Genomic DNA, 24910 nt, shown 5'->3' on the forward strand with positions numbered 1-24910 from the left:
TCTTCAGCGGATCTATTCGGCCGATATGCAAACTGATGCGGGTTGTGGATCAAATCAAATCAAAAGCCTTTATTGTCATTATACACAGCTGCGTATAACGAAATTGGTGGTGCTACTCCACAAAGTGTGTTTTCCCAGTAAAAACATAAATAAGTAATATGAAAATAAAAATATGAGGGAAAGACAGGCTTTGCTATGTGTCAGTACCAGTTTTTCATAGCACTGTGTGACGATTGGTGTTAGTGCTACCAGGTGGTAGTCATCCAATTTGTGGGTTACTTCTTGGGCACTGGGAAGATGGAGGCTGGCAGTCTGGCATGGTGGCCTGCTCTAGTCTCATCTCATTTTCTGAACCCCTTTATCCTCATTAGGGTCACGGGGGGTGCTGGAGCCTATCCCAGCTGACTCTGGGCCAGAGACGGGGGACACCCTGAATCGGTCGCCAGCCGATCGCAGGGCACAAGGAGACGGACAAACATGCACACAAAGGGGCAATTTAGAGTGTCCAATCAGCCTACCATGCAAGTCTTTGGAATGTGGGAGGAAACCGGAGTACCCGAGGAAACCCACGGAGGCCAGGGCAGAACATACGGATGCCACACAGCTGGATTTGAACCCAGGACCCCAGAGCAGTGAGGCCTACGCGCTAACCACTTGCTCCACTGTGCCGCCTGCTTGCTCTAGTGACAGGTTGAAAATGTCTGTGAAGACTGGTGCTAGTTGGTCAGCACATGCCTTGAGTAATTTCCCTGGTAGTCCTGTGGCTTTCCTGAGGTTGGGAGCACGGAGCGCACGTCTAACGTCCACTACCTCCACGGTGAGTAGGGTGGTTTCAGAGGTTGGTGTGGGATGTGTTGGAGGTTGAGGTGGTTTGACTGAATGCTGGGTTTAAGACTCAAAGTTGGCAAAAATAAATAAAAATGTTTAGCTCCTCTGATAGGGCCGCACCTGAGTCTAAAGGAGTTGCAGTATAGTCCTTGTGTTGGTGAGGGACTGTATGCTCTGCCACATCGTTCGGGAATTGTCGAGTTGCCCTTCCTCTTGTAGTCTGCTTTGGCAGCTTTGAGTTCTCTCCTCAGGTTGGCGCGACATCACGAGACATGGCTGGCCCACAGATTCCGGTTTGGGTACACCTGGATGGTCTTCTCAATAGTGACCAAAGCCATGCAGTATGTGATGTAAGACAGTACTGTGTTTGTGAATGTGCCGAGGTCCTCATGGTGGAAAGTTTCCCACCGTGTCTGATCAAACCAGTCTTGGGGTTGAGGGAGGGTGTCGTCAGGGCAGGTGATAATGGTTCGTCTTTTGGGCTCTGTTTGTCGGCTGATGGGGGTTATACTGGGGCCATGAACAATGAGAGGTGGTCTGACTATCTAAAGTATGGGAGTGGTATGGCTCTGTATGCAGAGTAAACATGATCCATAGTTTTATCCTCTATTGTTGGACATTTCACGTGCTGGTAAAATTTCGGCAAAAAGGTTTTGAGATTTGCCCCGAGGACCCTGCTGACGGTGTAGAGCTGATCAACTGTTCCACGGGTAGGACAAAAACCACACGGCTCCTCCTGAATCAGAGATTCGACCTCCAGTTGAGACATCACCTATCGTGGTGGTGGGGTTTGGTGTCCCAGTGATCCTTGGAGCTATGTTGTCTGGGGCCTTGTGCCCTTGGTAGGGTCACCCATCGCAAACCTGTCTGAGGTGAGGTACCAGACAAAGTATGACTCAGAAGACCTCTTATAATGAACTACATTATTGAAGGATGTCTTCCCTCACCCAGACGTGGGTCACCGGGGCCCTACTCTGGAGCCAGGCCTGGAGGAGTGGCGTGATGGCGAGCGCCTGGTGGCCGGGCCTACACAATGGGGCCCGGCCGGGCACAGCCCAAAGAGACGATGTGGGTTCCCATTGACATGGGCTCACCACCTGTGAGAGAGGCGAAAGAGGTCGGGTGCGTCGATAGTCGGGCGGCAGTCAAAGGAGGGATCCTTCGCGGTCCGATCCCCGGCTGGAAAAACTGGATCTGCATCCTACCGACATTAATTCAAGTTCCAGGAAACAATGTCTATTCAGAACGGTATTGCTGTTACGCCATCACTCATTCACATAGATTCAAAGCTGTTTTTTCCTCGAGTTGCTCGTCATGTCCGATCTGAGTGAGTGCTGATAGCTGCGCTGTAGCATTGGGCTTTTGTAGGTGAAGTGTTAATTTTATTACAATCATAAATATCATTTATCAGTGTTATTATGCATTTGCTACAATCTACAAATGCTTTTGCCAGCGCTGTTTTGCAAAGTATATCTTTTGTACTGTTGTATGAACTCTGGACAACATACAAGGGCGAGTGAGGACAACAATAGACAACTGAACTGATGACCATTGCAGAATGTTCTGCGATGATGGCCAGGAACATTGGAACTGATGAACTGTTGATCACATTGACTTTGGATGGAAGCCAGATATTTGATCGAAGCAAACACCATCCACCCTTCATTTTTGGGGGGCGGGTGATCTTGTAACTAACCCGAGAAAGTATAATAAATGGGAGACCAAGCTTGTCAGTGCCAGGAGATTGAAAGAAGAAAAGAAGATGGCCTATCTTCCCTGAACAGAATTAAGACTGTTTTGTGTCTTTATTTTTGCATGCTTACAAATGTCCAATTGGTAAACCTGACATTTAAATGGTCCTTCAAGCCTAAGTCAAGACCCAAGGCTCTCCAGGCGCTGAGTTGACATCCAGGCGGAAAGTGGCCACAGAATCATAAACCCATTTTTCCAGGGCTGGACCTCGGCTCCGCACCTGGGGACTGAAGGTTCACGACTGACCAAGACAGTGGTGAGTAAACATTCATATTGGGCTATGAATGTCTGAGTCGCATCAAATGGGACGGCGATAAAAAAAACCTAACAATACTAGTCCCTGTTAGGTATAGAGAGACAGAGTAAGTCTTTAAAACTGGGTTAGGATGACGGCGTGACCGGACGTTTGGTTGCCGGACTTTTGGTCGCCGGACGTTTGGTCGCGGACGTTTGGTCGCCCGGACCCAAACAACCGGCGACCAAACGTCCGGCGACCAAAAGTCCGGCGACCAAAAGTCCGGCGACAAAACAAGGTAAAACAACACGGTCTACGCATCAATAAAAGCCAACAATGGCCCTGAGCAGTTTCACTGAGCGGACGTGTGAGTGTATAAGAGTTTGTATGTACATGAGTTGTCCCCTTAGGAAGGGACGTCAGTCAGGGTCTTAACAAGTTCTCCAACAAAACACAATAAAAGTAGGGGAAATTTGGAGCTTTTCTTTAGCCTAATGATTAATAGGGCATTAAGTATGACTAAATAATAATTCACAGTTTGCATTTAGGGAATTTGAGCAACAATTTTAAATGGTAATTATCAATAACCTTCCGGGTGACCAAACGTCCGGCGACCAAAAATCCGGCGACCAAAAGTCCGGCGACCAAAAGTCCGGCGACCAAAAGTCCGGCGACCAAAAGTCCGGCGACCAAACGTCCGAGTACCGGACGACGCTGTCCTGCACATGCTTAAACTCCGTAGAGTGAATGTGTAAAATGTGTGTGTGGGGTCTCATTGAATAGGAATTTAAAGTGACAACTGTATTTAGAAGCAGATCCAATAATCCACCACAAGAGTGTGGTAGAAGCTTAGGGTTTACGAAAGGTGGGAAATTGATTGTCACCCTGTTCCAGGAAAGTCAGTTTAGACACTTAAAGTGTAACACACTGGCTCTAAAAAATGGGGAAATCAAATAGCAAAACAGTTGATGAGAACAACCCAAAACAAAAACTAACATGCAAATACTGGACGTTTGTGGAAAACCAATGCACATCAAAAACTAAATACCTAAACTTCTACATAAATAAATATGATTTTGCTGGTCAGCTGAATATTCAAAAAAATAATAAACCTGCAGGATAAAATCTCTCTCATCTCATTTTCTGAACCACTTTATCCACATCAGGGTCGCGGGGGGTGCTGGAGCCAATCCCAGCTGTCTCCGGGCCAGTGGCTGGGGACACCCTGAATCGGTGGCCAGCTGATCGTAGGACACAAGGAGACCGACAACCATGCACACACACCCATACTTAGGGGCAATTTAGAATGTCCAATCAGCCTACATGCATGTTTTTGGAACGTGGGAGGAAACCGGAGTACCCGGCGCAAACTCCACACAGATGGACATGACCTGGATTTGAACCCAGGACCCCAGAGCTGTGAGGCCGAGGCGCTAATCACTCGATCCACCGGGCCGCCCCTGCAGGATAAAATAAGAATTGAATAATAGTTTTATGGGACAATGTCCCATGATCAAAGTTGCAAATCCAAACATAGAAGAGGGTCAGCCAACTACCATTTTGGTACATAGAACTTGGACACAGATGTGAAAAAAGCTGTGGAATGCATCACTTCTCATGAAGTAGATGTGCCATAAATTGTCCAAGAGATGGAAGACGTGAGGAGATCTTACCATCTGAATGGGGTAGAAACGCAACAGATTTGGATGGCTACATTAAAGAGAGGTTGGCATAACATAAGAGGAGATTGGGATCCAAAATAAGGAGGAGAAGCACTAACACATGACAGTTGAGAGTTAACTGTTAGAGTGCGTGACCTTATAGATTGAACCACAGAATTTTTTTAAACGAAAGCAAATTGGCTACAGCTATTGGAAAAGCAAAACAAAAAGATGATGACCCATTTGAAGAGAGGGATGTTTCAAAGCGAACAGTGGCATTCCTCAGGATCACACTGTCAGTGCTGTACATATCTGGAGCAATTGAAAATCACTGTTCATGCCCATTCAAATAATGCAATTAAGCAATGGAAAGACAAGCATTGGGGAGATAGACCGATGGGGACTCTTGAGCAATATGTAAACCAGGGGTGCTCACACTCTTTTGCTTCAAGATCTAATTTTCAAGTAGCTAACCTGCGATTTACTTTGTTCAAGCAACCAACATCCCGGGGGGTATCGGCACGGAGGTTGGAAGGAGGGCAGCTCAGACGCGTCTGATTATCAACAAAGAGCACCGAAATGAAGCTGTTCAAGATTAAATGAAAGCCTTTGCAATCAGGTGAAATGTTGTATATATTACCTGACGCTGTCAGCACCACAGTTTGATCCTGATGAGACCTTAACAATAATTCATCCCCATTATAACTACCATTCTACGTTTTTGCGCCTTCATAAAAACACTACAACAGAAGTACAATTATAAAGAAGTGTATTTATTAACTATGACATTTATAAGCATATGAAAAAATCTGATGTATTAATATCTAATTATAATGCATATATAAAAAAAATGTAAATACTTTAAATACTGTACTCAGTGAAAATAGTTCCTCTCTGCTTGATATGAATTTAAAAAACTGGTAAATGGGAGTTTGAGACCAAGTCATTGAAGGGGAGCCCCCTTTCAAGCAGCAGGTTCGTGTTCGGGATGAAACAGTTTGTGAAGGCATTCGTTATCCAGGCTTTCCGGTTGCTCATCCAGTTTACAGGCAGCAAGGCTTTGTTCCTAATGGTATTAAGTTCATTTTGTTGCCATGTGAGGTCTACATTATTGGCGATATTCGAGGGATTACTGTACTCGCCTGACTAAGCGTGGGATCAAAACATGTCAGGTAACAAAATGACCTAAAAAGCACCATTGTCTGTTATAAAAGAATCAGTCAAAACATAGGCTTTGTTCTTGTTATTTTAATGCATGAGGATGGTCGATCTTGTTGATTAAGGCTGGCTTTACCAAGAAGCCAGCCAGCGGCATTCCCACATGTGATGTTGATGATGATCTGCACCTTCAGTTCATATTTGAATAAGAGTGTCTTCCAAAAAAGTTGTTCCGGAAGAAAACCATTTTCTTCAGTTATGTTAGGGAACTCTTCCCCTACATACCGTGTCGCTGCCTGTTCTGGTCAGGTCGCGGGGCAGACCTCGCTCGACTGTCTGTAAAGAGCCTTTTCCAGGATCAGTGCCCACAGACTGTAGGGTCATTGTGAGAACTACAGAATGCTGCATTAGTGTAGCTCTGGCGACAACTCCTTTTTGGATAAGAGATCCAGAGGGTGAAACATGTAGAAAACCTGTATTAATGGTGCCAGATTGCCCTGTTAATTTGCTGGGAAGAAATGGTTTGATCCAACTAGTCTTGGCTTTAGTGCCTTTGCCTAATGGAAACTGTTAGGATTGGTTTGTTATTGCTATTCCATTGCTTTCTCCGTGTGTTCTTATGTTCTTTTCCCTACTCTTGTTTGTCCCTACTGTCTGGCCGTTGCTCTCGCGCAGCTGCGTGTCATTTAGAATTAGTTCCTGTTTTGTCTATTTAAACCCCACTGATTGTTATGTCATTTGTCGGATCATCTGTTTTATTTGCCATGCCATGTGTCTACATTGTCACGTTCCTCGCTTCCCCGTGTTTTCCCTAGTCAGGTTTGATTTTCGTTATTTCTCGCCAAATCCCCTGTTACTTTCCTTGTCACCTGCTTAAGTTATTAAAGTTTTCGTTTGAGCACCACTTCCCTCGTCCTCGCCTGTTTCCTGCGATTGGGTCCGATTCCTCGTGTCCTCGCCTCAACGTCTTGCCAAAGACATAACAGAAACATTGAAATATAAAGATGATAAGAACTTTTGGAAGCACAGTTGAATGTCCCACAGAGCAGACAACAACATTTTTCTTACGACACACTAGGCATTTTGAACAAACCACCAAGCGTGTAGTAAGAAAAAATTGGTTGTCTGCTCTGTGGGACATTCAACTGTGCTTCCAAAAGTTCTTATCATCTTTATATTTCAATGTTTCTGTTACGTCTTTGGCAAGACGTTGAGGCGAGGACACGAGGAATCGGACCCAATTTGTCAACCTTTTGTTCACTGCTGCTGCAGAAATGATAGACAAGCAGGAAGACAAAATGGAAGCTGATTCACTACATGTTTAAAAGGACTGATGGGCCTGATAAACTATATGGAAAGAAACTGACACAAGCAACTACGACAAAAATCGCTGTGGACTATCAGTATCCAGATGGCATTTCTACAGTGAGAGCAGGAGTAAAACTGATTGACAGACTGAAACCATTGTACTATGAGCGGGAAGTACCACACATAGCAGTGAACAAAAAATATGTACAAGAGTGGAATTTGTGCAGGGATCCCAGAGAGCAGCAGAGTGGGTGAGATAGAAATAGGTTTTGATCACAGTGAACAGAAAGCAGTGGCGGGCCGTCAGGGCCTTCAAGGCCTTCTCTGCTGGCCTAAGAAATATCTGAATCATATATTTATATTATATATTTATATATAATATATACTTATTATTCCAAATGGTCTGTTAGCTTCCTTTCATTGCTTTTCCCCCTGGTTGCACTGCTTTCAGATGTGTGTTTTCATATTGAAACATTTAACCAATCACATTTCAGCCATTATTTGTTGCCTCAAAGCCTTCACAATCAGTTCTGCGGGCTCTGCTGCATTAAACAAGAATGTTGCTTTTAACCAATCAGATTTTGAGTTGGCACCACCACAATGCTTTTTCAGAGGCATTGCCATTTTGCTGGCTGGGATACGTCATTGCTTTCACCAACTATGATTGGCTAGCTATAGAGAGTAGGCGAGCCAAAGCCATAGTGAGGCAGCCAGAGATCGCAAACTCCACCCACAATGGCCAACAGAGCAAAACAAATGGATTTTGTTGCAGATTTGCTCACAAAGCTATTTTCCAGACTGACTTTTCCAGGAAAAAATGGACATCATAAAGAAAGGGTGGTCAACTCCGAAGATAGCAAGCCTGTTACAGCCGGGAAAAGGGTGTGTGCGCCAGTTTCAGTGCGCTAACTACAAAGAGCTACCAAACTGTATTTGGAGCAAGCTGCACAAGCAAATATATTGTTGTGTTGATTTAAAGCCATTTTCAAGACAGACTATGTCAGAAACACGACAGGACAGGCTCGACTTTCAGCATTAGCTTCGATGCCTATAGAAAATAAGGAGGAAAGAAAGGAGGATGGATATTGTGTACAGTTAAAAATGATTTTTGGTGAGTAAAATATGGCTATATTCCTAAATAATATTTCAATTGTATGAGGTTATTATTGATGATTTTTTATGTGTCGCAGCTGTAGCTGCTGTAGAGGTTTTATAGCCATAAAATAGTTTTTGAGGGTTGGATTGATTCCCATAGCAGAAGGCGCTACCCCAAAATGCATGGACCGCCACTGACATAAAGAGACATTTAGAAGACCGATATATCTCACTGCGCAAGTGCAGATGGGAGTTCATCTGCGCTGACTGGAAAAAGCTAACAGTGACGAACACTTACTGGACAAAGAAGAGGAAGAACCTTTAAAAACAGTTCCTCTTAAATTGTGGTCGATCCTTCTGATATAGGACTAATAAAAGGGCCTCTACTAATTCAGATTAGACCAAAGACTGAATATAGACTGTGTGTGACAGTATTCGTTGAAACTGGATGTGCTAGGGGTATAAAGCCAGTGATTGAAGATTTGTTGAAAGCAGGAGTCATTGTATAATGTAATGATTTACCTTGTAACACTCCAATTTTTCCAGTTAAAAGCGCCACCTTCTGTAGGATGGCGGATGGTTCAAGATTTGCAAGCAGTTAATTCAGCGGTTATACAGCAAGCATGCGTGCTAGATCCGCATGTTCTTTAGAATAATTTGAGCCCAGATGTGTCTGTCTTTACTGTAATGGACATAAGGCCTTTTTCCTGTTCCAGTGCATGAAGAAAGTCAGTACTGGTTTACATTTGAAAGGAAAAAGTATACATTTACTAGATTGCCACAGGGATATTGTGAGAGCCCTACCATTTACGTACTGTCAAGTAATGACTGGGAGAATGGCAAAATTTCAACCACCACAACCAGCTCCACTTTCAAAAATACAGTAAAACCTTGACTCAATATACGAGAAATTTGAGAAAATTCCGAGCAAATATTTGCCTTGAGATACGAGAAAATTTTTTGATTACAAGCATAAAAGACAGCCAGGTAGCCGAGACGCTAAATTTTGTTTATGTTATGAGCTCGTTGCTGTCCAAAAAGTGTCTTGACCCTCCGCGCACTCCGCGTTGTAGTGAATAATGTCTCATTTTAGTATTGAGCATCATAACCACTAGATAGTTATTTGTTACTCTGTTAGTAGATGGTGAATTAGAACCAATGAAAATATATTTTTCTATTGTAATACCCTGTTTTTGGTGTTTTTTCAGAGGGTGGGAACTAATTAATTTTTATTTAGTTCATTTCTATGGTAAAAGTTGATTTGAGATACGAGTAAATCGACATTCGAGCTCGGTCCTGGAAACATTAAGCTTGTATCTCAATTTGTAATGTATGAGGGTGATTTAAAATGAATTCGCAACTGGAGTAGAATCCTGAAACAGAACAGGCATTTTGCCAGATTAAACAAACACTTATATCTTGTACCACTTTGGCACTTCCTGATTATAGCAAATGTAGGTCCAAATGGCAGACTGTAAAGGAGAATATATGACATCTGTTCTGGTTTAGGAATTTGGACATAAGATGAAAGCCTATTCTTCATAAAAATTGGATAATGTAGCATATGTGCTTCCTGACTGCCTATGGGCTATAGTAGCAGCATCAATAGCAGTGGGCTGCAGTTCTTTTATTGTGCTTTTTCATTGTTTAACCCTTAAGGTTCCGCATGCAGTAGCAGTGTTGCTGTTACAATCAAACATGATGTTTTTATGTCCTGCGAGACATTTATCTTGCATGGCTTTTTTGCTATCACTACTACACATTACACTAGAAAGGTGTACTGTTTTGAATCCAGCCACACTGTATACCGCCTCCTGAGGATGGTGAAAGGCATGATTGTCAAGATCAAGGTGAGAAAACAACAAAGTGTAGAATAGATTTAAAAGATCAACCTCTAGAAAAAGGTGATATTCATTTTGTAGATGGTTCATCTAGGAAAAATGAAGTAGGCAAAACTCAAACTGGATATGCAGTAGTGAATTCTACTAAAGTATTAAAAGCAGAGCCTCTACCAGATCATTATTCTGCACAAGCAGCGGAATTAATAGCTTTAACAGAGGGATGTAAAATAATGGAGAATTGTTAGGGTTATTATGGGTACTATTATAAATTTGCTGGCAATGAAGAACGCTTTGCTTTATTAGGAATTTTTATCATTATTAAAAATGTGCTTGAAATATAATCATTATATATATGTGCTTGCAATGAAGCTTATTAACATTAAAAAAGTCATTTTTAGTACATCTGCTTGCAACCGTGATAAACAACGGGAAGGTCACTCCCCTGTTACCTGGACTTCTCAAAACAATTGTTCACACCGAAACATGGTTCTCTTGGGAAGATTCGGAGAACTGTAAATTGTTTTGAGAAGCATCGGCTTCTGAAGGTGGTTCACATCAAAACTCTCTTGGGAAGATTCGGAGGACTGTAAATTGTTATGAGACTCTCAATTGTTTTGAATGGATGATACTTGTTGTTAAACCTTATGTAATAGATGTTTGCTTGTTGTTAAACCTTATGTAATAGATGTTTGCTTGTTGTTAAATCTTATGTAATAAATGGGCAGGAGAAGATTTGATTCATCAGAATGATCTTGACCGGAGACGCGTGTGGATCGATTCTCTCTTCCAAGAACCCAGTTTTGAGTCAGATGTCTGTTTCTTTGAGGCGTGTATTTGTAAATACCCATTGGTGAACCTATCAATTAAGTGAAAATGTATACTGATATTTGAAAATGTATAGATATTTGCCCAATATTGGAAAAATAGGGAGTACAAGACATCTATGAGCAGAGCAGTGACACATGGGGAGTTGTTTAAACAACTCCTTGATGCTGTCCAGCTGCCAAAACAAATAGCGATTTGTAAATGTGCAGCACACATTTCAAATGCAGATCCTATATCTCTAGGAAATGCCTTTGCAGACAAAACAGCAAAATAAGGTGCCAAGAAGCCTTTTCTTGGGATGGCAGGGACAAATTATGAAAAATATATTTTAACAGATGACATTTTGATGAGAATGCAGCAACAAAGTCCAAAATTGGAACTTAAAGGGTGGAGAGAAAGGGACCTAAATTGCAGAATTTCATATATGTGAGCAAAGAAGGCAAGCCAATTTTACCCAAAATTTTCTTTAGATGGGCGGCTCTCTTGAGCCATGGGAAAACTCATGTCTCAACAAGGGGGATGGTATCTCTCGTCAAAGGCCATTATACAACCTAAGGATTTAACCAGTATTCAAAAAAGTTTTGCAGACATGTTTGATCTCTGCCCGACATCATCTCCAAGGCAATATACGGCCAAAGTGTGGTCAATTTCCTAAATCGACATATCCAGTCCAAAAATCCATATAGATTTTATTAAATTAAATAAAAGTGAAGAGAAAAATATTGCTCAGTCATCTTAGATGCTTTTTCATAATGGGTTTAAATATTTCCATTAAATCAACCAGATGCATTTACTGTAGCTAAAGCATTGTGTAAGGACATTATTCCTTGGTATGGTATTCCAGAAGCCGCCCGTGGTGTAGAGGTTCACTCGCCTGATTTCGGTGCGGGCAGGCGCTGGCTCGATTCCTGCTGGTGCTGGTATGATTGGAGTGTGGATGGTTGTTTGACTTTCTGTGTGCCCTAAGACTGACTGGCGACCAGTCTAGGGTATAGTCTGCTTTTCGCCCGAAGACAGCTGAGTTAGGCTCTAGCAACCCCCGCAACCCTTTCGAGGATGGGCTGTATGGAAAATGTATGGCTGGATGGTATTCCAGAAACTATATATAGTGATAATGGAACTCATTTTGTAAACAAGATAATTGAATAAAAATGGACATGTGTTTCAAGTGTCTTTACAAAATCATTGGTCCTATCATCTCCAATTGGTAGGATTGGTAGAACGGATGAATGGAACAATAAAAAATGGACTAACGACAAACAAAAAGGCCATTGACACAATGCGTCCACCTAGTGAAATTGCACATCAATATAACAATCACAACAGGGTTGACATCCTATGGTCCCTAACAAGTGCGGCTAACCACACCAACAGCAATTAAAATAGAAGAAAGAGGGACATGGATACATCTTTCATATTGTAAGAATGTTATCTCAATTGAAATGCTTAAAGGTAAAGAGGACAAAAAATCTATACATAAAAAAGGGGACTAATACCAAAGTCACTGATGACCAAAACGGCCACTCCAACATGGCTGAAAAGTTCCATAGCTTGTTGGGTATCTTATTTGTCATTAGTTATAGTGATAATATTCCTATCCATGTGGTATTTGTGGTCTCCATATTAATTGGAAAAAAAGCAGAAAGCGTTTTTGGCGAGAATAAGCCTTATTACAGCACTTTGAAATGATCGACGTGATGAGTGAGACTAAGACGAGGGAGGCTATCGACTGATCTTATCGACTGAAAGTGATTTCTCAGCATGTATACGAGATGACATTCTGAAGGCAATGACTACTCATACAATGATTTGTCTCGCACACAATGCTACCACTTCATTTACTACACCTTGGGAAAAATGTTCTTAGAAACTTTTACTGGACTAGGTCCTATAAATCCAACTAAACCATCCTATTATGGAAGAGATTATGTGTGGTATTAATTTGTTCAAAATAGAGAGTGGACAAGTCTTGTTGCTAAGAGTGGCTCAGAATGGAAATCTTGGACTTCTCTAATTTCTGCTGGAAAATTAGACAACTGATAAAGATCATACAATGAAGGGGATACAAATAGACCTTCAAACTCACAAATTATCATGTGGACCGGATCCATGTGTGAAAATTTTAAGTTTAATTTAGTTATGAACGGGTATAACTCGGCAGTAGATCAACGTATCTGCGCCAAACTTGCTGAGCTCATTGAGAGTCACGCTCTGAACAGGGGGCAGGGGTTATTTGCTAAAACTCCACAGCGCCAAAAGTCACTCTTTTGACTGATATATGTGCAGGTTGTTGCAGGAAGAGTTTGGACGTGGCCACAGAGCTCAGTGATGCCTCCTTCAATTTGTGCCACAAGCCTCTCTGTGCGAACGAGCGATTTTGCGACACTTCAAGCTGCACCGGGTCGGACTTGGCGCCAGGGGTTGCTCAGGCCCGTTCAGTCCTGCTTGCAGTTTTATGTAGTTACCTTTAGAATTACAATAGAGCCCTTCGCAATGCAGGGTGCTCAAGCCATGATAATTTGTTTACCTTGGGATATTGTCATCAACAGTGGCACAGCCATAGAGGAATACAATTACTCCAACGATGGCAGCTGGGATTAACATCTGCGTGTAGACTCCCAGCCAGGCAAAGTACAATCCAACCTTGTCCCCAAAATATTTTCTGTTGGCAAAAAAGTCAAAAATAATCAATCAATCAATCACCTTCTGTACTGCATATACTGGTAATTTTAAAAAGTCTAACCAAAAGGTCAATTTAGGTTGATTGACTTTTGGGCAGCCCAGTGGTGCGAGTGGTTAGCATGTTGGCCTCATAGCTCTGGGGTCCTGGGTTCAAATCCAGGTCATGTCCATCTGTATTGAGTTTGCATGTTCTCCCCAGGCCTGCATGGGTTTCCTCCGGGTACTCCGGTTTCCTCCCACATTCCAAAAACATGGATTTTAGGCTGATTGGACACACTAAATTGCCCCTAGGTATGCGTGTGAGTGTGCATGGCTGTCCGTCTCCTTGTGCCCTGCTATTTGCTGACCACTGATTCAGGGTGTCCCCCACCTCTGGCCTGGAGTCAGCTGGGATATGCTCCAGCACCCCCATGAACCTAATGAGGATAAAGTGGTTCAGAAAATGAGATGAGAGATGATTTTTGGGTGTGGAATCCAAAACTTATCACAGTTTTTCTCTATATGTCATGTTTTGTTTTTCTTCATAACTTACCTACATTCTATTTTATTACTACACACCACCCCACAACAAGCCGTATCTGTGCAAAGCCATAATAGTTGTTAACTCCCGGGTTGGGAATGTGTGTGTGTGTCATCCTATTTTATGGCCAGGCAGGTGTTGTCATTTGTCAGCACCTACCTATTTTAGCCAGCCGGAGATTCACAATGTTGTTGGATTGTCTCTTTTTCAGTTTACTGTTAGTGTCTTCACATTTTTTATATCTGTTTTAGATCTCCAGCCTTTTGCTTAGTCTCAGGATCTTGACGTCTAAACATTGTCCTTTCGCTCAGGCCCTCCATGCTATGGAGATCACAACTCTTGACCCCCATGCTTGTTTCACCGTCGTGCCCGATCTATGCTTTGTACCTTTGCTCATGTTTGCCTTGCTACGGACTCCATGGACTCCAAAAGGTAAGGCCAGGAAGCGCATCTCCTGCTAACCCCATGTATCTTTGCCCATTTATTACTAGAGTTCCGTTCATATCATGTTTATATTAATTGGTCACCTGACAGCCCCAAAAAATTCCATCTACATTACACAGTATTTAGCGTTAGCATTGCTATATTGCTTTATATCTTCTCCGATACCCATTCCTAGCAGTTAAAAGGAGACACTTCAAACATGAAAATTAACTGGTTAAAAAGCATTTGTAACAATGTGCGTGTAAAGCTTACAACTACCAGCGAGCAGACACTTCCGGTAAACATTTCAATACAAGAGCATGTTATGTTCAACAGACATACGGTTACACTCACATATTTCAGATTCTACACTAAGATACCTTTCAAGTGACTGCCATTTTGAAAAATCAGATTAGCAAAACATTAAACAATTTGGCTTCAAAATTGATAACATGCACACTTTGCAGGACAAGATGAGTTATTTTTGATCAAATTAATGTTTTTCATGCGCTCTAATAAGCAGAGAATAAAAAAATGACATTAGGGTTTTTACATATTTGATATTTAATACTAAACTAATTATTAAATGACATGTTATGAATTAAAATTAAAATTATTTATTATTTTTAATGTAGTTTCTGTGTTTCATTTAAGAATTACCATTTATTGCATTTTAGTGTGTGGTTTATAAGAATATGTTGTCACATTAGTGGTTAAATTGGTTTTAAAAACTGTTATTATTGCATATGGGAAATAATTTATGAACCAATACTAAAATTTCTTTGACAATTGCAAAAGGCCACGTAGCAAGATTTGTTGTATTGATATGGCACACACAACAGTGGAGTCTGTAGCAAGGCTGGACGAAAGGTACAAAGCATGGGTCAAGCAGGGCGGTGAAACAGGCGTGGAGGTCGAGAGCCGGAGAGTTCTTAACCAGGGAATGAAGTTACCAGAAAGATTGGGCGATCACGAGATCCTTGGGCAAAATAGGAAGTTGAAGCTCAGGCAACCAGCACAATACTGATAAAAGCTAGAAGGCAGTAACAGTGAAATGAGGGTTACCAGTAGCAGAGGTTACTATTTGTGAGTCATATGAGCAATGCTCCCACTCGTCGGCTTCAACTCTCTGCTATCTTTTCCTGGAAGGGCCAGTTATGCAACATCACTGCCCTTGAGGACTGCAGAACGGACAATAATGCAATCGACACAGAATTGGCCCGTCGGCTGAGGCACCCTCTGTCGGAGCTATTTCAAATCACTGCTTTCAATGGCCAAGACTTGTCTTGCGAAATTGCGCCTGAATTCAAGCATTCTTGTGGTAGCCTTCATGATTTCCTCTGTCTGATTGCCACAAACATTCACAACCGGTGGACTTCTCCCTGAGATGTCTTCGAAGTTGTGATGTAGACGCAATGCAACCACTCCCAGTATATTTCCTCGGTAAAAGCTCCTCCACCTTCCAAGCGAAATTAGAGCATTGGTGACAGAGAACTCCTTGTAGTTAAACTGGCCCTGGGGAAATGGGGCTACCTCCTGGAGTGAGCAACACTGTCATTCCTCTTATTAATGATCACAAGAACTTTGAATATCTCAAGTCTGCCAAAAGACTCAACCCGTGACTATCATGGTGGGCCATGTTTTTAGTCAGCTTTATTTCACTCTGTCTTACATTACATATTCGAAAAACACACAACCAAATTACTTGTCCTGGCAGTTTCACCCAAGCCAATCCCAGGAAAAACCCACGACCAACTTCTTCCCGACCTGCTTTGGATGGAGTGGGAAAGTGAGGCGAAGGTCAAAGAGGCACTCATTGTGTAAGCCGACTGTTGAGAGGGTCCCCAATCTAACCTCTTTGTCCCTCAAGCCCTTCTTACATACTGGACTGGCCCCACTTGTAGCACTTATTCTGCCACCTCAGCATCTGGAGAACGCTGGCGGTGCTGTGCCAGTGAATTTGGTGGCCAAACATGTGTAGCAGACATCAGGTCATTCGTCCTTCTGTGGACTGTTGGCGGTCGTAGTAAAACAACTACCAAGCCCAACAACCAGGATAACTATCTTAAGGCACAGAATATACCCTTACCCTTTGGTGTATCAGATGAGTGCTTCACAATGAAGAATCAAGCTGGGTTATCATACCAATGTTTCGTTTCAATCAAAAACTAAAAAAAATGCAATTTCTGTAGAAATAGCGTGGCTACCGTTGCTATGCTGGTTGGTACGCTTGTATTACATGCAAATACACATATTTTTAGTAGAGGTACAGTGGTACCTCGAGATACGAGCTTAATTTGTTGCGGGACTGAGCTCAAATGTCGATATTCTCGTAACTCAAACGAACGTTTCCCATTGAAATGAACTAAAAACAAATTAATTTGTTCCAACCCTCTGAAAAAACACCAAAAACAGGATATTGGATTGGAAAAAATGTTTTATTTGTTCTAATTCGCCATCTATTAACAAAGTAACACATAACTAGTGGTTAAATATTACTAAAATGTGTTTAATAGTACTAAAATTATACGGATTTCGAAGGGGGAGAGAGAGAGACGGACAGAGGGGGGGGGACTGTATTTTGCACGACAATAACACTAAACTTAATTCTAATTTTGTTTGACATTTTGATACCTTTCTTCTCCCGGGTTGGCTTTTTTTGCCCCACCTCCACACTGACTTTCAGTCAATATCGAGGGTTATTTGATTTTGTATTTCCTTCAAAATATTCCCAAAATGATGCACACAAATATCCTCACAATAGGATAACGCATGACCACTTGCCAACGAGAAGTAGTATATACGCCATTCGCATTGACTAACGGGGAAAAAAAACACTTAAAAAATGCAACCCTCCGCCCAGTGCTCGCAGAGACATCACAAAGAGGGAGTTGCTACCAGAGACATTACACCAGGGAGTTGCGGGAAGAGAGACAGTGCCCATGATGTTCTTATGAGCAGCATCTCGCGTCCGCTGTCTGCTCATATATCAAAATTTGTCTCATATCTCAAGATAAATATTTGCCCGAAATTATACTCGTATCTCGAATTGCTCGTATGTTGGGCCACTCGTATGTCGAGTTACCACTGTACTTGTAGTACTAGTACATGCCAAGTACATGTGTTTTTAGTACAAGTACACGTACTTATACTACAAGTAGACTATATTTCCACACATTCTCTTCACATTCTCTCTATTTCAGGGTTCTCTGCCTACAACTGTACCAATGATAAACATTGCAAACATTGCAGTCAGTCCTGTTTTTTTTATTTAAGTGTTTGAAAATGTTTATGAAATCTGTTCATGTTGAGTACAATGTTTTTTTTCTTTTTTTGTAAGAACATGGATATCCTATAATTAAAAACCCTGACATAGAGGAGAGAATCAAACAAATTAGTTTTGGATTCCACACCACATTTTTTTAAAATAGCTATTACACTTAAAACGATGCCTTGCTAATTGTTCTTTTTTTTAGTTGTTTAAAAATTCATTTTCAACACTGCATATGCACATCAGGGTTGGATAAGCCTATCCCAACTAATTTGGGGTTTATAGCTATCATGTTTTGTTGGGGTTTTTGGGTGGAGGTGTGTGTGTGTGTGTGTGTGTGTGTGCATGTTTTCCTTGTGTGCTGTCTGGGTGATGTGTGTGTCTTCACCTCTTGTGTCCCTCATGGCTTCCCTTCCTCTCGTTAACCAGCTGCGCGTGTTCATAATTAGCCCTTGTCCGTGTCTTTAAGGGGACTGTTTGTGGGAGTATTACCGCGTGCACCTTGTGTTTTCCCGCCCACGTAAGTGGACTATATCTTTATATATCTATATATAACTATAGCCATCCTAAAATGGCGCCGTTAGGCGGCAGCCGGTGGCAGTAGCTCTGTCCACTCTTATTTGTTTTTTGTGTTTTACAGCCTTTCTATCTTTTTTTAATTACATTTTAATGTCTTAATACATTCCCTTTTACTTTACTTTGTACTTTATACTTTTTACTTTAATGTTTTTACAACTTTTTTGTTCTGTTAGCCTGGCTTCTTTCTGCTACTTCTTTTTTGGAACCATTCAGCCATGCCTCCGCTGTCATACACATGGGATTAGCTGTGAACAATACACAGCAGAAGGAGCAACACCTCGATGCCGCTGAAAATCCGGAGCTGGACAAATGTGCCGGGGAAAGAAGCGACGCTTCAGACCAACCATTCCATGTGATTGGTTAGATGCTTAAATATGAAAACACACATCTGGAAGCAGCGCAACCAGGGGAAAAGCAATGAAAAGAAGCTGACAATTTGGAATTATTTAATTAGTATTCATGGACAAAACATAATTAACATCGGTCTGTGATTCAGATATTTGTTTAGGCCAACAGAGAAGGCCTTGCAGGCCCTGACGGTCCACCACTGCAAATTACTGACTCGAGATATGAAAAAGATCCAAGTTACGAAATCCCACAAAAAGTAAATGCATTTCCTTATCCGTTATTTTATTTTGAATTCCCCTTATTAATCGATTGAAAACTGTACAAATACAACGTGGCACATATTTTCACACACACACACATGCAGAGGGCACACGTAAAGGTCTAAAATGTACTACAAAGTGGACGGCTTTCGGCCTTGTTAGAACGGGCTCTTGCCGCTATCTGACGGACAAACGCGGGTATTACATCAATAACGGCCGCGGAGGGAGATATTTCAGCGGCGCAGGGCACATTTTCATACGCTCTATTTATTTTAAGGCATTAATAAATTATTTCCTTATAATTTTCTCTCATTTTGTGTGTTTCCTCACATCTTTCATGCAAAATTGGGACACTTTGACCAATTTTAAAGTGTTTAGTAGGTAGTTGTGTGTGGACCGTGGAAGGAATTTGATGATTTACATATAAAGTACACCTCTACTTACGAAATTTTCAAGTTACGAAAAAATTCTTGGAACCAAATAATTTCGTAAGTAGAGGTACGACTGTATTATTATGTGGAAAGTGAGATCCCTCCCTGTTAAGATGAAAGTGCTGTTGGTGCTTACCAGGCCGGAAACGGAGTATCTTGAGTGTTGTACTCTGTTGATCTTGATTGTTCAACTCCAGACTACTGAGGGACTGTGCGGATAGGCTTGGAAGAGTGATTCTGCATATTTTCAACCTCGGTCTCAGTCTGCAGAAGTTCCCCACCTTGTGGAAGACTTCCTGTGTGTAGTTACGGTTTTATCTAGCTCTACAATGTTTTTTTCTTGTGTCTGTATCCGTTCTTGCTACTGGAACCAAGATGGCGCCACTCAGGTGGCAGCCGGTAGCGGTAGCTCCGTCCACTCTTGCTCATTTTGTGTTTTTGCAGCTTTTCCATCTTTTTAAATTGCATTTTAATATTTCTTAACACTTTCCCATATACTTTACTTTGTAATTTGTGCATTTTGCTTTGTTTTTTTGCGACCTTTGCGACTCGATCTTGCTACAGCAACCAAGGAAATTTCCTGAATACGGGATGAAATAAAGTTTTAATCTAATCTGTACATTTTGCTTGATTGATTTGAGATGATGAATTTCTGTATCATACCTGTACATATTTGTATATAAATGTTTGCTGTGCTATGCGTGTAACAGAAACTTTCATTTCTCATCTAACCCATTTTTCAAAAGAGAAATGTTTATAGCACAACAACTGTCTTTTGGTTCTAAACAAGCAGGTGGGACCGGCGAAGTCGGGCACCACTGTATTTCAATAATTAAACTGTTGACCAAATTATTTTATATATGTAATGTATATCTTTACACCACAGAAATGAAACTTACCTAATTAATCCAATGGGCTGGTACTTATAGAAGACACAGTAGCTGGCCCATTCCTCATACAGTGTCTGCCAAAAGAGAAAATCAGTTACCATTATAATTACGAGTGTATGGGAATAATCATATTAACATTAATAACTGTACAATTGAGATATTGTTACATTCCCGAACACAGCATTTAATGTTTACTGTTCTGATTAAACTACTGTCTTCACTCGTCTTCCATATACTGTAGTGGTATGGGTACCTCTACTTAGGTTATTAATTTGTTCCAGGAGTGGTTTTTGTAACATGAATTTTTAAAGTAATTCATTCATTCATTTATCTTCCATACCGCCCATCCTCAAAAGGGTTGCGAGGGTTGCTGGAGCCTAACCCAACTGTCTTCGGACGAAAGGAAGACTACACCCTAGACTGGTTGCCAGTCAGTCGTAGAGAGACAGACAACCATGCACACAGCCACTGAGTGGGAATCGAACCCAGACTGCCCACGCCAAAGTCAGGCGGAAGAACAACTGCACCATCGGGAGCCCGAATTCTCAAAGTAAAAGCTAACATTTGTTCTGCTAATAGCCAATGGGAGCAACTCTTATCACAGCAATTTCAAAATAAAATACAAGATGCTACAAGAGTCAGTTTGAATTTTTTTAGCCCTTATGTTTCGTAACTTTGAATTTCTCTTACGTAGAGACAAAAGTTTCCAATTGAGGCTTTTTCTAATCAGAATATTTCAGATGTAGAGATATTTATAAGTAGTATTCCACTGTATTAAGACTGCTACTGGCCTAAGAGCTGTGCCCTGATGGCTCTGGGGAAAAAACTGTGCCTAAGTCTATTTGTCCGTGTTTAGTGAGACCTTTAGCGTCTGCCAGAGGGCAGCAGCTGGAAACGGCTGTGAGTGACCAGGGTGGTATGGATCCCTAACAATGTCTGCTGAGTAGCGAGGGCTGGCAATGTCATCCAGTGAGGGCAGAGAGCAGCCGATGATCTTCTGAGCGGTGTTGATCACTCTCTGCATGGCTTTTCTGTCTGCTGCCGTGCTTCCAGCGTACCACACTGTAATGCAGTATGCCAGTCTGCTCTCCACAGTGGCTCTATAGAAGGTTACCAGAAGCTTAGTGTCCAAGTTGTTCCTCCTGACTACACTCAGGAAATTGAGTCGCTTCTTGGCCTTCTTCACCACTGCCGTGGTGTTGATAGACCAGGAGAGCTTGTGCGTGACGTGGACCCCCAGGAATCTGAAAGACTGGACCCTATCTACGCATACTCCATTTATGAGGAGTGGGGCCAGATCTGTGTTGCGCAAACGCAATCATTGTTGTAACCGTTGTTCCATCGTGCTACACCTACACCTGAAGAAACTCATGACCTTCTGGACGTCAAAGTTATACTTGCATACAATGTGATTGGAATGTGGATTGTAGGCTGGGTACACAATGAATTGTTTGCGAGCCAATCACAGGAAACAATTACACAAATAACTATTTACTCATACCACTAGACAATTTGGAGTGTCCAATCAGTATAGCAGCTTTGGAATGTGGGAGGAAACAGAAATACCTGGAGAAAATCTGTGCAGGCATTGGGGAGACCATGCAAAGTTCACACAGGAAGGCCAGAGCCCAGGATTAAACTCTAGATCTCAGAAATGTTAGATGGACGTGCTAACCACTCTCTAACGTGCCACTGGCTAGTAACAGGTATTTTGTTTTAGGATTTTATGCTTTTGGCATAGTATTGTATGACTGTGAACAGTTTCAGTATAGTAGTGTATACATTTGGGATTCAATGCTTTATTGAAAGAAATTTGTCATGTTTTGTTGGGGTTTGGTGTCACCTGCTGTGTCCTTTCTGGCTCTCCTTCCAAGTCAAGTCAAAGTCAAGTCAAAAGCCTTTATTGTCATTATACACAATTGCGTATAATGAAATTAATGGTGTTACTCCACAAGTGCGTGTTTCTCTATAAAAACATAAATAAGTAATTAAAAAGACTCACGTCTGGGCAAGATAATAGAAAAAAAAACGTAGAATATTTTAAAATATTGCACATTCTAAAATATTGCACATTGTTGTTGCACAGAAGGGATTGTCTGTCGTGCTAATGTAAGTTCAGAGCCCTGGTGGCTGTGGGAAAAAACTGTCCCTAAGTCTATTTGTCCGTGTTTTGTGAGACCTGTGGCGTCTGCCAAAGGGCAGCAGCTGGAACAGGTTTTGACCAGAGAGGTAATGGTCCCTGAAAATGTTCACGGCTCTGCCGAGGTACCGAGGGCTGGCAATGTCATCCAGTGAGGACAGAGAGCAGCCGATGATCTTCTGGGCGGTGTTGATCACTCTCTGCATGGCTTTTCTGTCTGCTGCCGTGCTTCCAGCGTACCACACGGTAATGCAGTATGTCAGGATGCTTTCCACAGTGGCTCCATAGAAAGTTACCAGAAGCTTAGTGCCCAAGTTGTCCCTCCTCTCAGGAAATGGAGTCGCTTCTGGGCCTTCTTCACCACTGCCGTGGTGATGGTAGACCAGGAGAGGTTGTCCGTGACGCGGACCCCCAGGAATTTGAAGGACTGGACCCTCCCTACGCATACTCCATTTATTAAGAGTCGGGCCAGATCTGTGCTGCGTTTACGAAAGTCCAGGATTATTTCTTTTGTTTTCGTGGTGTTTAATGAGGTTGTGTGACCCAGGTGTTTTTGATTTTCATCAACCCCTGCCTGTGTATTTAAACCCTGTGTCTTCATATGTCAGGCGTGCAATTATTTTCTGTTGCCGTTATGTTGCCTTTTGTCAGTGTTCGTCTCCCCATCTGCGTGCTTCCCCATTCAGTTTGTTTCTTTATTTTTTCCAGTTTTTAGTTTGTAATGTTTATTTTGTAGTTGTTTCACTATGAAACCTTACATTCTGGCACCAGCATTTTCCCTTGTCTGCCTGTTTTCCTGCATCTTGGTCCCACTCTGCTCCGGAACCGTGCCGATTATAACAAAATGCTTTAACCAATTTGATCATTAGCTATATGTTACCCCTCTCCTTTTGTTTTGTGATTCTAATTTTATATGTATTACCAATCGTCACCATCATTCATACAGTCGTAAGAAAAAGTATGTGAACCTTTTGGGCTTTCTTGGATTTCTGCATTAACTGGTCATAAATACAATTGAACATTCTCCTCAAGTAATATTCGACAAAAAAGTTCCGATTGTTGTTTATTGAACAGGAGTTTTTAACAATCCCATCAAAGGGTAGATAAAGTATGCAAACCTTAACATTTAGTAACTGGTTTACCCTTCTTTTTCAGAAATAACCTCAACAAAATGTTTCTTATAGTTGCAGATCAGATCTGGACAACAGCCAGGAGGAATTTGGGAGCATCCCTCTTCACAGAATTGTTTCAGTTCAGCAATATTTTGGATTGACAAATGTGAGTTGGCCACTTCAGAAGGTGTAATTTATTCAGTTTGATCCATTCTGTTATTGATTTACTTTGGGGTTATTGTCTACAGCACCCATCCTAGTTTGAGCTTCAGCTGCTGGACCGATGGGTTTATGTTATGCTGCAAGATATCTTGCTACATTTTGAATTCAAATTTTAATTGATGACTGTAATCTGTCAAGGCCCGAAGGCAACAGCCCTACAACACAAAACCATGATGCTCCCTCCATCATATATCTGATGCTGGTGTGTTGTGTCACTTTTCCTCCACACTGAGTTTTGTATGTTCCTTCCAAGTAACTCTATTTTTGTTTCATTTTTCCCAAAAATGTTTTCTCAGAACTGATGTGGAATATCAAGATGGTCTTTGGCGAACTTTAGACGTGCATAATTGATCTTTTTTATCAGCAGGTTTCCTCCGTGGTCTCCTCCCGTGTTAACACCTATGTATCGTGGAGGTATGCCAAAATGAGTCCTTGGCTGATGTTCAAGGATTTCTTCTCACCCCAAAGCACATTTTGGACTTTGTTCTTGCTTCATTCTTGCAGGACAACCACGCCTGAAGAGAATGCCAAGTGTCTTGAATTCCTTCCATTTGTAAATGATCTGTCTAACTGTTGAGAAATGGACATCAAGCCTTTTAGAGATACTTTGGTATCCCCTGCCAGCCTTACGTAGCTCAACAATTATTGCTCGCAGGGCTTCAGAGTGCTCTTTGGTACTGGGCGTGGATCCCATCAGACAATGCTCCCTCCGAACAGCTATTTCGAAACTAGTGTGTCTCAGTTAAAGGACAGGGCAGCTTGATGCGTCCCTTGCAAACTTGCCAAACGAATTGAACTCCATATTAGATTACACCTCACTCAAATTAGCGCTTGGAGAAGTATTGAACTAGGGGTTCACATACTTTTTCCAGCCTGTATTTTGATATTTGTTAGGGTTAGCTGGGGTTTTGGTTGTGTCCCTCAGGGCTTCCCTTTCTCTTGTAACCAGCTGCGTGCACTTGGTAATAACCCCTTGTCTGTCTATTTAAACTCTGTGTGTTTGTTAGTCTTTGTCGGATCGTTCTGCTTTGTTTACTCCATGCCATGTTACTACGCCATGTTCCATGTTCCCCGTTTTCCCCATGTCTTCTGTCAGGTTTGTATTTGGTGATTTGATTTCTAAGTCCTTGTTATTTTTGTAAGATTCCTGCGCTAAGTAATTAAAGTTTTGTTAGCGCACTCCTTCCAAGTCCTTGACTGCTTCCCTGCATTTGGGTCCTACACTACGTTCCACGCTCGACCTCGCACCCGAAAAGTAACAATATATTATTTTAAATTATATGTTCAGTGAAAAGATGAAAATATACAATTGTGTGATGTATTAGCTAC

The 24910-nt window shown here is 41.8% G+C and overlaps 1 protein-coding gene across 7 annotated transcripts in view; it reads right to left on the minus strand.

Annotated features, from left to right (window-relative positions):
* ano1a (anoctamin 1, calcium activated chloride channel a) overlaps window positions 1-24910 on the minus strand; it is a 111940-nt gene that overhangs the window by 46139 nt on the left and 40891 nt on the right. For 6 of the 7 annotated variants that reach the window (XM_077594579.1, XM_077594588.1, XM_077594561.1 and 3 more), the window contains 2 exons: window positions 20117-20181; window positions 13231-13365 (listed from right to left, as the gene is read on the minus strand). In XM_077594579.1, the coding sequence (XP_077450705.1) occupies window positions 13231-13365; window positions 20117-20181 (200 nt within the window). The remainder of the gene's footprint in view (window positions 1-13230; window positions 13366-20116; window positions 20182-24910) is intronic. The other variant, XM_077594571.1, reaches the window with a different exon arrangement.

The sequence above is a fragment of the Stigmatopora argus genome, chromosome 2 (assembly GCF_051989625.1).
Source record: "Stigmatopora argus isolate UIUO_Sarg chromosome 2, RoL_Sarg_1.0, whole genome shotgun sequence".
NCBI lineage: Eukaryota > Metazoa > Chordata > Actinopteri > Syngnathiformes > Syngnathidae > Stigmatopora > Stigmatopora argus.